Here is a 12,474-nt window from a genome sequence, read left to right as displayed (position 1 = left end):
GGGGTTGAATATGGATTCAAATCATGAACAAGTATGAGAACAACATTCCAGCAGGTCAATAAGTTAGTCTCCCTTCTCCACTTAAAACCTCCATGCTCATCCAGTACCTGAGCATGCACTCACCCAGCCCGAGGAAGACCAAAGGCTAAAGTGACAGGCCATTTGCATTTGCTTGCTGCCTCAAAAAGAAGATGCGAGTGCATAGAAGTTCCTTTACGTTCAGAGCGCAACACAAATAGATGTTCTGGGAGATGTTTCACCAGTTCTAATTGGTAGCTATACTTGGGAAAAACCCTGAGTACCCTGGAGCATTAGGTTTGTTAGTGTTCCTGTCTGGCTTATAGTCAAGATAGGCCCAAATCACAATATCCAGATTCACTTTCCTAAATCTCAGATCTGAAGCCTCCTATCTGCTGGTGTGTCTACTCCAGTTATAATTAGAGAGGGTCCCAAACCAAAATCCCAGACCTGAACATTCCTGAACTTGATTCCAAAACTAGAGCCAGCTCTGGACTTTGCAAGTGGACCCTCCTTCCCTCCCTCTCTAATGGGCCAAAATAAAACCCTGGATCCAAAAAACTCCAAAGCTTGAGGGATTGAAACCTGAATCCAGAGTTCCCAGCGTGCCACGAAGCACTCAGAATCATCAAGCTCTTTCAAGAGAGGGGCCTTGTAGGAAGGCTGCACAGGCAAGTCTGCTTTTTAGATTTTCCCTTCACATCCCTGCAGAACAGAGAACAAGAGTCATAATAAAAGTTGTTTTCGCTCCTGGAAAGCGAGCAGCTAGCACCCTAGTGGATTCTTAATGGGGCCTGTATCAAGCAAAGCAAAGAACAGTGGGTTCTTTCTGCTCAGATTAACATAGTTCCCACTCAGGTTTTTTCCTGAGATAACGTGGCATTAGTTGCTTTCTCACACTGCCCCCACTTGACATACACAGCAGATTATTAGAGTGCGCGAGGGGCGGGACTCAAAGATTTATGGACGACATGGCAAACAAGGCACCTTTTTTGTGCTCTCCCACAGGGTCCCATTTTCAGGAGCTTTGAGTGGACTATGCTTTCCCGCATGGAGGGAGGAAGAAAACAAATCCTAACAAGGGAGGACTGACTTCCTGTTATAGTTAAGATGATTTAGGATTTGCCATAATGACTCAGGCCACTGGTCCATCAATGACTCCATCCTGCCTCCCATAGAGGCTAACACCTGATGCTTTCAAGGAAGCTGTGCATGCACGTACATGCACCACCCAGCCAGCTGTATAACTCTGCATAAAGGGAAAAAACAACCTCTATTTCAACCATTGCTCCCAGCTGCTTGATTTGGTTAACTGGAACTGGCTCCAGAATTATCGCTGGTGTAACTGCACTGATCACATTCGATTTGACCCTTTACTAAATCCACACGTCTGTATAACTCATGTTCACAAAAAACTTGCGGTAACATGAAGGGCACAGACGTGCAAAGCTCAGCCTTTTGGCTTTGCAGGAACACATGAGGAAGAGATTCTTCTCAATTGCCATCTACCTGGGTTCCCAACTCTCTTGGAGGTGGCATTCAGAAAGGTGGATGATTTCAGTGGGAGTTAGTACCTTTGTGGTTCCTCTCTTGGTGTCACTTGGAGCTTTGGCTTCAGAATTCACCATGGAACTGTCACACTTCACCAGGGTATGTATTGAAGCCCCAGGAAACTGACTTCTGCATGGTTTCGATGCAGATACATCAGTCAAGCTCAGGCCTACGTGAAATGTTCATGAACTTTTTGACCAATCCACTCTGCTTCCTGAGATCACACCTGTTATGGTTCTGTTTTCTGTACACTGCGCTTTCCAATGTAAAGAGTCTCTAAAGTAATTATAATTACAGCTTGTAATTATTCATTATTGCTGCACCCAGCAAACAAAAGGGGACCTTAGATTTTTCAAGGTGCACTACACAATTATACAGAAAAAAAAACAAACAAAAAACCCAACATAAGAATACAGGCCTAGAAGGGACCTCCCTAGATCAGAGTCCTCTGCTATCACAGACAAACCCATCGTATAATCAAACATCTTGCTACATTCTCATAGCTACATGCATCGCAAAAAGAAAACCCCACATCAGGTGCATGTCAGATGACTTGGATATTTCATACTTAGCATTTTGAGTTGTTCCAGATAAGGAATATTTGAATCCAACAAAGTTCGAGAGTTAAGACTGACATGCCATCCTTAATTCACTAATATACGCAGGGTACTACAGGCCATGTGGTCTAGAATCTGATTACCACAATTTTCACCTCTATCTTCAAAGACCTTCTTCAGATTTCTAACAATGCAACTTGTCTTATGCTTTCCTGGAGGCACATTCATAACTCCACACATGCACCTGGAGTGTATAGAGGTGAAGGTTTGTAAGGTTCTCTATCAAAATTATGAGCTACCAAAGGCAGCTTTCTTTGAAACAATTGGGTACCTGCCTGCGATCCGCAGCTGAAGGTTCTCTCACTACCACTGTTTCCTGTGTCAGATATAGCCCTGTGAAGGAGTGGGTGAAAGAGAAGATGAACAACAATTACCTCATGGGTTGAGTCCGCAGAGCTGTTTTCAAGTCTTCAACTATTTTATTCCTCATTTCTGTTTCTTCTTCATCAAAAGCATACAGGGTCTGCATCTGTTTGGAAAGAAGAGCAATAGTTACAAAAGCCAGGGCTGCCTGATAGAAGGTCAGAGAAAACAGACTGCTAGACAGCCCAGACGTCATCAATAAGAAATATTCTACCAAATCACTTAGAGGTGCTTGCTGCTTCCAGCTGCAAAGCTGAGTCCAGCTGAGGCTGCTTCTATTCCTGTGGATTAGCAATAGAGTATAACCCAGTGTTCTCAGATTACCAGAGGAAGTCACAGATGCCCTCACAAAATAATGTTCCTGTCTCTTATCTGGGATGTTCACTGCAATATGTCTGAACAAACAATTTAAGTCTCAACATTCCTAACAGGCAGGTATTTGAGGGAAGTGATTTTTCCCCTCTATACGGCACTGGTGAGTCCACATCTGGAGTATTGCGTCCCGTTTTGGGCCCCCCACTACAGAAAGGATATGGACAAATTGGAGAGAGTCCAGCATAGGGCAATGACAATGACGAGGCACATGACTTACGAGAAGAGGTTGAAGGAACTGGCCTTATTTAGTCTGCAGAAGAGAAGAGTAAGGGGGGGATTTGATAGCAGCCTTCAACTACCTGAAGGGGGGATCAAAGGGGATGGAGCTTGGCTGTTCTCAGTGGAGGCAGATGACTGAACAAGAAGCAATGTTCTCAAGCTGCAGTGGGGGAGGTCTAGGTTGGATTTTAGGGAAAACTATTTCACTAGGAGGGTGCTGAAGCACTGGAAGGGGTTACCTAGGGAGGTGGTGGAATCTCCATCCATAGAGGTTTTTAAGGCCCGGCTTGACAAAGCCCTGGCTGGGATGATTTAGTTGGGGTTGGACTAAATGACTTCCTGACGTCTCTTCCAACCCTAATCTTCTATGATTCTATTGCTGTTCCAATTTTTCAGACAGGTACACCAAGGTACAAAGAGGTTAAGACCTACATTTTCAGTTGTATTCACTAATTCTGGGTGGCGCCGTTTTTTGGGTGTCCAGCCCAAAGGCCAGTACTCCTGATCTAGTCCCACCCAGCTCTTCCGCTGACTTGCTATATGACCTTGAGCAAGTCACTGAAACCCACGTTTTCAAACTTGGAGGCACAATTCTAGACATCTAAATTCAGAGTCAGACACTTGAAATGGATAGCCTGATGTTCAGAAGTGCTAAGCATACATAGGTCTCAGTGAAGTCAATTGGATTTGATTAGAGCTAAGCACCTCTGAGAACCAAGCCACTACATTTGAACATTTTGGCCTATGTCTTTCTCTGCCTCAGCTTCCCTAATTGTAGAAGATGGATGATCATTCCTAGCTTATTGACAGGGGTACCATGGGGTTTCACAAAACAACGTTAAGGCTAGGAGAACCTCAGCTCTCAACTCAGACTCTTCTTGAATAAATACCTTGATTAAACAAATATTATCCAGCACCTACAATAATGACCCATTACAACAGAATACTAGTGTCTTTATGGTAATGGTTCAGCAAGGAAGTCCCGAAGAAAATCCTCCTTTCACTGGAACATCTCTTAACTCTCTCCCTCCCGTTCTTCCCCAAACCCTTCGGTGTTGCAAACCATGTGGTGTCAACGCATGTCAAATCCCGAGGGTGGTCACTTGGCTAAGAGCCGTGGCTGTTTTATGCTACACAGATGGTACAGGGAGCTGTATTTAACTCTAGGGGTCCTCTCTCTGATCCACGCTAAAGTCAAATTCACTCACTAACGGAGTGAGATATTTCCTGCCCTAATCGAATGACAGAGTGCTACTGATGGAAAATGAGCTGATGATGTTTTATCTTCTGCCAGCATCCCCAACAGCCAGAAACATATACTGAAACACTCGAGCCAAGCCATATACAATCCCCTCTTCAAAAAAATAAATAGAAACCATGAAAACGCATTGTGGAATCTCAATTGCAGATTCCTGAGGCGGGTTTTGGTGCTTGATTTGTAGTTCTTTGGGTGAGGGCCCATATGGTCAACTTTTCTTGGCCCATAAATGTTCCTTTGAAAGGCTCCCATTTTTACAATAGCTTACTTTCTCCTCTGACCCATTGTTGGAGGGAGGCACATGGATGGCAGGAGGGTGTCCAAAGGTATTTTGTTGAGAGTGGAGACAGTCTGTTTCCAAGGGAAACAAACATAAGTAATCCTGCTTTTGCAGCAGATGGTTAATTACAGAAAAATCCTTTCTGGAAGCTATGAGCAGCCAAGAGCCCTTCACTTCTCATGGCCAGAAACACGACTCCCTGTGCCTCCTCTAATGAGGAAAGGGTCACATGTCCACATCATGAAATTACAGTGTGAAAGTTACAGAAAACAGGATCACCACTAGGAGAGAGGGATGGGAAACTGTTGTGTGTGGGGATCACTGTTTGTGGCTACATTTCATAGTTATGTTTGGTTGGAAAATAGTTTTTCTGAACTAAAAACTGCATTAAAGGGATAATGTTGGCCTAGTTTAGGACTCCGTGTAAATTAATTTTGTTCCACAGACAAAAAGGAGGAGCAAACTATTGCAGGGGCTTCAACCAGCCTGAGATACTCCATGCACAATTACATACATACTATTTTTCACCAGTAAATTTTTGCATGTTCAGAACTGTTGATTTGAATGCAACAGGGAAATCTGATATCCAGCTACCCGGTCTGCATGGATTAGTCTGAGACTGCACATATGTGGAAAAAACTATATACAAGGAATTGTGTTTTCAAAATGACAGGCAATCTTAAAGGCTGCTTTTGGAAATTTGGCTCAGTGTGAATATTTTAATTTAAATTTTGTATTTTGTTTAAAATCCAAGGGAAAAAACTCCTCCTCCTGTGCCCTGACATACTAGAAATCCAGTGCCCTGAAATACTAGAAATCCAAACACAGCAGCATAATGCTAGTGCATGAGAGCCAGAAAGCAAAACTGACTAGAAGCGGAAAATGAACTGACCTGCCTAGTTTCATTTGCCAAGCGGAGTCAGATGGAATAAAGGAAATAAGTAGCAGAAACAGTACTAAAAAAAGCACAAACTGGATTTTCAGAATTTTACAGTTATGGTCCAAGTTCCTTATTTTGATTTCACCTGTACCATTTTTACAACTTGTTACTCAGCTGAGTTCAGTGAAATTACTTCCGATTTAAACAAGTGGATCAAAATCAGGCTCTATGTCATAATTAGAGTATGGCCATTTATTGTTATTAATGTGACTAGTATCTGGGCAATATCCTTTTAAAAACATTTCTTCAAAGAAATGAGCTCAGGTAGAATTCAAGCTGCCATAACATCTCTAGAAGTGGATTAGGGATGATCCAAGAGCAGAAATTCTCCATTACAGATTTTAAAAAACCAAACAAACGTAAGATGCTCTGAGCAAACAATGGTTTAGAGCAGCATGAACCAGATGGGAGATGGAGTCATCCTCCACCTGTTAGATTCTGCTAAGACATTTTCTTTTATGTCCTTATGAAGCTGTTTTGCCCTGAGCAAATGATTTCTGAGCCAGAGAAAAGGGCCTCGTAACAGCTGTATTTATTAATCTTGACCCCATCTCATGCTATCACTCCAAAGAGCTGTATGTGCAGCTACTGTTCACCAGCACACCCTTCTGTACAAGTGCAAACATAGCCAAGATCATAAAAGCAACATGGTGGTGTCACAAGTAACCTTCCTTCTCCCCAGTAAACTGGGGATTGCATTTATTGAGGCTGCCAAGCAGACACTATCACAGAGAAAAAGACAAGTCTCTTGACATGTGATAGAAATAGGGCAGCTGCTCTATCCTACGAAGAGAAGTTTCATGACTTGATGAATCAGCTGAGATGAGAACCCTGATATTTAGAATGGTGTATGATTTTGTGTCTGCAGATAATCACTGGTATGATTTGTGGCACTGGATGTCAAGTTACTGGCTTTACAGGCACAAAATTACAGGTGTGGAAATGAAGGGCACAATTCTAAGTTAGGTAGCATCAATAGTTAGCTCCCTTTCTTCCAAGGATTGATGCATGAGCTATTCCATTTGTGAACTAGTTGGTATCATCCTTCCAATGGACGATCTGAAGGACAGCTCACTTAGTTATAACAGGGGGCATGACAGGTATAGCAGGGGCCTTATTCTACTCTCACCCATGCTGGTGCAAATCAATGAAGTTATATGGACGTAAACAGTATAAAACTGGTGAGAGAATCATAGAAATGTTGGTCTGGAAGGGGCCTCGAGAGGTCATCAAGTCCAAGCTTCCCCATTGAAACAGCACCAAGTAAACCTAGAAAAGGGGTGGGCAAACTTTTTGGCCTGAGGGCCACATCTGGGTATGGAAATTGTATAGCAGACCAAATTGGGGTTGGGTGGCGGGAGGGGGTGAGGGCTCTGGAATGGGGCCAGAAATGAGGAGTTCAGAGTGCAAGAGGTGGCTCTGGGCTGGGGCATGAGGGGGGGGGGTGGAGTGGAGGGTGAGGGCTCAGGCTAGGTGTGCAGACTCTGGGGTTAGGCTGGGAGGGGTTTGGGGTGCAGGAGCGTGCTACAGGCCAGGACCGAGTGGTTCAGAGGGTGGGAGGGGGATTAGGGCTGGGGCAGGGGCACAGGGGAGGGGGGATGTGCCTCAGGGATGCGCCTCAGGGATGCAGGCTCTGGGTAGCGCTTACCTCAAGCATCTCCCAGAACGGCATGTCCCTCCATCCAGCTCCTACGCAGAGGCGTGGCCAGGTGGCTTTGCTGCATGCTGCCCCGTCCGCAGGTGCTGCCCCTGCAGCTCCCATTGGCCACAGTTCTGGGCTAATGGGAGCTGTGGGGGCGATGCTTGGGGCAGGGGCAGCATGCAGAGCCTCCTGGCTACCCCTATGCATAGGAGCCGGAGAGGGGATATGCCGCGGCTTCTGGGAGCCACGCAGCGTAGCCCCCGACCCTGCTCCCCAGCTGGAGCACCAGAGCAGGGAAAGCTCCAGACCCCACTCCCCAGTGGGAGCTTGAGGGCTGGATTAAAACAGCTGGTAGGCTGGATGCAACCCATGGGCCGTAGTTTGCCCACCCCTGACCTAGACCATGCCTGACAGATGGTTGTCTAACCTGTCCTTAAAAACCTCCAATGATGGGGATTCAACATCCCTTGAAAGCCTATTCCAGAACTTACTACCCTTAGAGGTAGAAAGTTTGTGTTAATATCTAACAGAGTTCCTTTGCTGCAAATTAAGCCAATTAGTTCTTGTCCTACTTTCAGTGGACACGGGGATCAATAACTTCTTTATAACAGCCCTTAACATCTTTGAAGACAGTTATCAGGCCCCCTCAGTCTTCTTTTCTTCACCCTAAACATGCCAGAGTTTTTTTTAAACCTTTCTTCATAGGTCAGGCTTTCTTGACCTTTTATCATTTTTGTTGCTTTCCTCTAGACTGTCCAATTTGTCCACATCTTTCTTAAAGCATGGCACTCCAAACTGAATACAGTACTCCAGCTGGGGCCTCACCAATGCTGAGTAGAGCAGGACAATTACCTCCTGTGTCTTACATAGGACACTCCAGTTAATAAGCCTATGACGGATATAGCCTTTTTCACAACTGTGCACTGTTGTCTCATATTCAATTTGTGATCCACTATAACCCCCAGATCCTTTTCGGCAATACTACTACCTAGCCAGTTATTTCCCATTGTGCATTTGATTTTTCCTTTCTAAGTGAAGCATTTTGCACTTGTCTTTGTTGAATTTCACCTCGTTGATTTCAGACCAATTCTCCAATTTGTCAAGATTTTGTGAATTCTAATTCTATCCTCCAAAGCGTTTGCTTATAAAATTTGCAGACGACACCAAGCCAGGGGGGATTGCACACTCTCTACTCCATCATCATTAATCAAAATATTTACTAGTACTGACTCGAGACAGATTCCCTGCTGGATCCCACTAAATACATCCTTCCAGTTTGACAGTAAACCACTGATAACTACTCTGAGTATGAACTTTCAACTAGAGAACAGAATTGGGCCCAAAGTGTCCAGGTTGTTTAGCTGAAAGAGAAAGCTGCGATCTCTAGTCCAGTGAACAGAGTACTCCCTAACATATTGATCTATGGTTCAGAATGCCCAGCATTCCAAGAGTCACCACATTACAAGGCCTTCAGGTAACACTATCATTGAACGCGGTGGCCTTGGAGAGTCAGAAACTGATCCAAAGCCTTTGAAGTCAATAGAAAGATTTTCAGGCTTCAAATGGTCTTTGGATCAGGCTCTCATTTTAATCAATGAGTAGCCCATATCTAAGATAGGCCCCTATAATTAAGCAATTAGGGGCAACAAGGTATGAAGGTGCTGTTTAAAGGGACACTGATTTACAGTAGGTCCAAAACTTAAGTTTTGCAAAAACCAGGGCATAACATTTTAAAATAGAAATATGTCTAATGTTTTTTTAAAATTCTAATAATATTTTTGTTTCAAGTTTAACATTCCCCTGCAGTATTTGCAATCTAAATATTGCAGCACGTGCTAACACTGGAAGAGCCGCTACGTGAAACTGATTAGATACGGATTGGAAACAAAGTGAAACTGACTAATCATTTATTTTAACATTTCACTCAGGGTGGAGAATGAAAAAAACAGCAGCATTAGCAGTGAAAGTGAAGGGGCTCTTAAAAAATTCTTTCCATTTTAAGAATCTCAGAGGTCCTATTAACACAGGTGAAGACATTTCTTTTAAAACACCCTGATTCACCGCTATGCTACTCCAGTTTTACAGTGATGTAACGCTACTGAAAACAAATCACTGAAGCTAAAACTGCGTAAAATTGGAGCAAATAAATGGTAAATGAGGCCCATTAATTTTAACCCAAGTAGCCTTTAAATATCTCCAGTGATTGGGTAAAACATAAGGGAAAAGGAAAATTTGTCAATCATTCTAAGGCCAGGGCATGACAAAACAGCATTACCAGAACCTGGCGTTTACTGACATTCTTAAAATGTGGTTAAAATCAGAAAAAGTAGGCCAAAATCTGCTCTCAGTCCCTGAAGCTGCTCCAGCTTTAGAACACCATCAGTTACACGTTCATTCCAGATTTACACCAGGGTAAATTTAGGGACTGATCCAAAGCCACTGAAATTATTGGAAAGCCTCCCAATGACTTCAAAGGGCTTTGGACCAAGCCCTCGGAGCAGAATTTAGTGTGGTGACAATGTAACGTTCCATTTTTCTTCTCCCTTAATGACTCTTCTAGAGTAAATTTGCTCAGTCTAGACATCAAAACACTAATCTTTGCAATCATGCAAACTCTCTTAAAATCAATCTGCGTTCTTTCCACTTCACCCCTCATCACCAACAAATTCTGGAATCAGCACAGTTAGGTAGTAGTTTTTGATGAGTTATGACAGAATAAAAAGCAGCTCTTCTGTTACCTTCCTAGGGTGGCTCTGAAGCACTAGTGAAACACTGACTGTGTCAGTGAACTAAACATGTATTACCAAGAAGAAACCAACAATCTATAACATGTGCAACAGGGTGTCATTTTTATAGTTATTTTTCAGCCCATAACAATGCTATGAAGGTGAACAGAAAAGCTTTTATAAATTAATTATAATGATAAAAACCCACCAACTCACACTGCCCAGGATGTTAACAGCTAAATTCATGCAGAACTGATGAGGGAAATCAATGGCTCTTGCATATAAACAACCACAGGCAGAATCAGTAACAGACTATGAATCTTCAGAACACAGGAATTGCCACACCAGATCAGACCAGTGATCCATCTATCTCATTATCTTACCTCTCACAGTGGCCAGCACTAGATGCTTCAGAGGAAGGTATAATAACCCCCCCAGTAAATAATTATCGAGTAACATGGTGATAACGGAGGTTGTTCCCTAGATCCGATCAGTAAGTGGTTAGTTTTATCCTGAAGCTTGAATATTCATTGCCCTATATTTCTGTTTTTATCCTGTCTCACATAACTTGATTTTTGATTATCTATAAAAATGACCAACCCTTTATTTCATTGTCACACTAAATTATTATCCTCAGTAATGTATTGTGGCAGTAAGTTCCATAGGTTCATTATACATTGGGCAGGTGGGGGGCATTTTCCTTTATCAGTTTTTCATTTGCCGCCTTTCAAATTTCACAAAATGTTCCTTGTTCTTCTATAGTGAGTGAGGGTAAACAGAAACAGCTGTTTTACCTTCTCTATACCATTCATGTTTATATATGCCTATCAGCTCTTCACTTATTTGTCTTTTCTGTGAGCCAAATCTTGTCACCCTTACTCACACTGAGTAGCACATCAGTCGGCAAGTAATGCCACTGAAGTCAACATGACTACTTATTGAACAAGGTACTAGTCCGTGAGCATCCCTCCAGCCTAACCAGGCCCCATGGGGAGGGGGAAGTAGGGCAGGGCAATCCAGCTCTACATCACCATTCCTCAAAATGCCCAACAGAGGGGGTAGAATGGCTGGAGTGCCTGTGTTCCACCAAGCCCCCACTGGTTTAACTGTCTCAGCGGACCATTACCTGTCAGTGTAACGGAGAGCAACTCTGAGGTTGCTGTGTCATATTATTACATTCTTCCATGCCAGTGTTGGTGCACAGGGTGGAAACTAGCCTCTTCCAACCTCCTCTGCCAGTAGCTGTTGCTTCAATCTGCTCTGTGGTGTTGAGATTACGGTTCTGCCATCCCTGCTAAGGCTTCTTCTTAATGTTTCTATTGGGTCCCCTTGTTTCCTCACACCACTTTATCTCAGCTTCCTGGGGGAGTCTGCGTTGGCATGTGGGATACCTGCACCAATATATCCAGCACTTTCTTCTGATTCTGGTGGAAACAAGCTGCTGGCTGGATCTCTTCATTGGTGATAAACTCTCTCCATCCACTACCCAGAAGTCACAGGGGCTGGCTTCCTCCTTTCCCCAGGGATGCTTAACCACTGCTCAACCCCAGGCCTCCTCCCCCACTCCACCCTTTCCCCCCAAGGCCTCACTCCCACCCCACCTCTTCCCACCCCTGACGCTTCCCCGCCCAGTTCCACTCCCCTCTCCCAAGCATGCCCCATCTCCCTCTCCTCCAGCACCTCCTGCACACTGCAGAACAGCTGATTGCAGCAGGCAGGAAGTGCTGGGAGGGAGGAGGAGGAGTTGATTGGCGGGGCTGCTGGTGGGTGGGAAGCACGCACAGTAGGGGTCGGTGGAGCTGGCTCCTGGTGGTTGCTAAGTACCCACTAATTTTTTTCCCCCCCGTGGGTGCTCCAGCCCTGGAGAATCCACAGAGTCGGTACCTATATCATAAGCTTTTTTAGGCACTTATTTTCAAAAGGTAAAGTACCTTGTTTTCTATCAAACATTTTAATAGATCTCCAGCTCTTGCAGCCATGTATGTTCGCACTGAGATGACATTCATGTTGAAAATTCCCAGTTTTGTTTTGATACTGCATCTCTTTGATTTCCATGCCTTGAGTTTAGTGAAAGCTGTGGAGGCCTTTCCTATCCTTGATATCACTTTTCTTGAAATCTCTGTTGTGCTTGGGCCAAGTTGGTCCTTAGATCATGGAAACACAAAGATGGCAAAGCCATTTTTGGCCCTTCCCTTCAGGTTCTGTGTTGGGCAGAGTTTGGTTAAACGCATGGGTCAGGGCCATGTTTTATTACTGGATTAGGAGCTAACATTTACATTTAAGTTTGTTTTTAAAGCTTTTCAGATCATCTTTAAGCACTGTTTAAAGAGAGGAGAGAGAGAAAATATACATATGCACGTGTGTGCTTGCACGCATGTGCATGTACACAGGAGAAAACCCATTGTTGATTTGCAAGACAAAAGCCACAGCGACACCATCACATCTCATTTCTCTAATGTGGAGTTTCCAGTGAAGAATCCAATTT

The 12,474-nt window shown here is 43.9% G+C and overlaps 1 protein-coding gene across 5 annotated transcripts in view; it reads right to left on the bottom strand.

Moving 5' to 3' along the window:
- DAAM2 (dishevelled associated activator of morphogenesis 2) overlaps positions 1 to 12,474 on the bottom strand; it is a 243,607-nt gene that overhangs the window by 84,372 nt on the left and 146,761 nt on the right. For all 5 annotated transcript variants that reach the window (XM_084623282.1, XM_084623281.1, XM_084623284.1 and 2 more), the window contains one exon: positions 2,561 to 2,655. In XM_084623282.1, coding sequence (XP_084479408.1) covers positions 2,561 to 2,655 — 95 coding nt within the window. The remainder of the gene's footprint in view (positions 1 to 2,560; positions 2,656 to 12,474) is intronic.

Source organism: Lepidochelys olivacea, assembly GCF_965140295.1.
Source record: "Lepidochelys olivacea isolate rLepOli2 genome assembly, chromosome: 3".
Taxonomy (NCBI): Eukaryota; Metazoa; Chordata; order Testudines; family Cheloniidae; genus Lepidochelys; species Lepidochelys olivacea.
The sequence above is the reverse complement of the archived record's forward strand: the minus strand, read 5'-3'. Positions and strand labels throughout refer to the sequence as shown.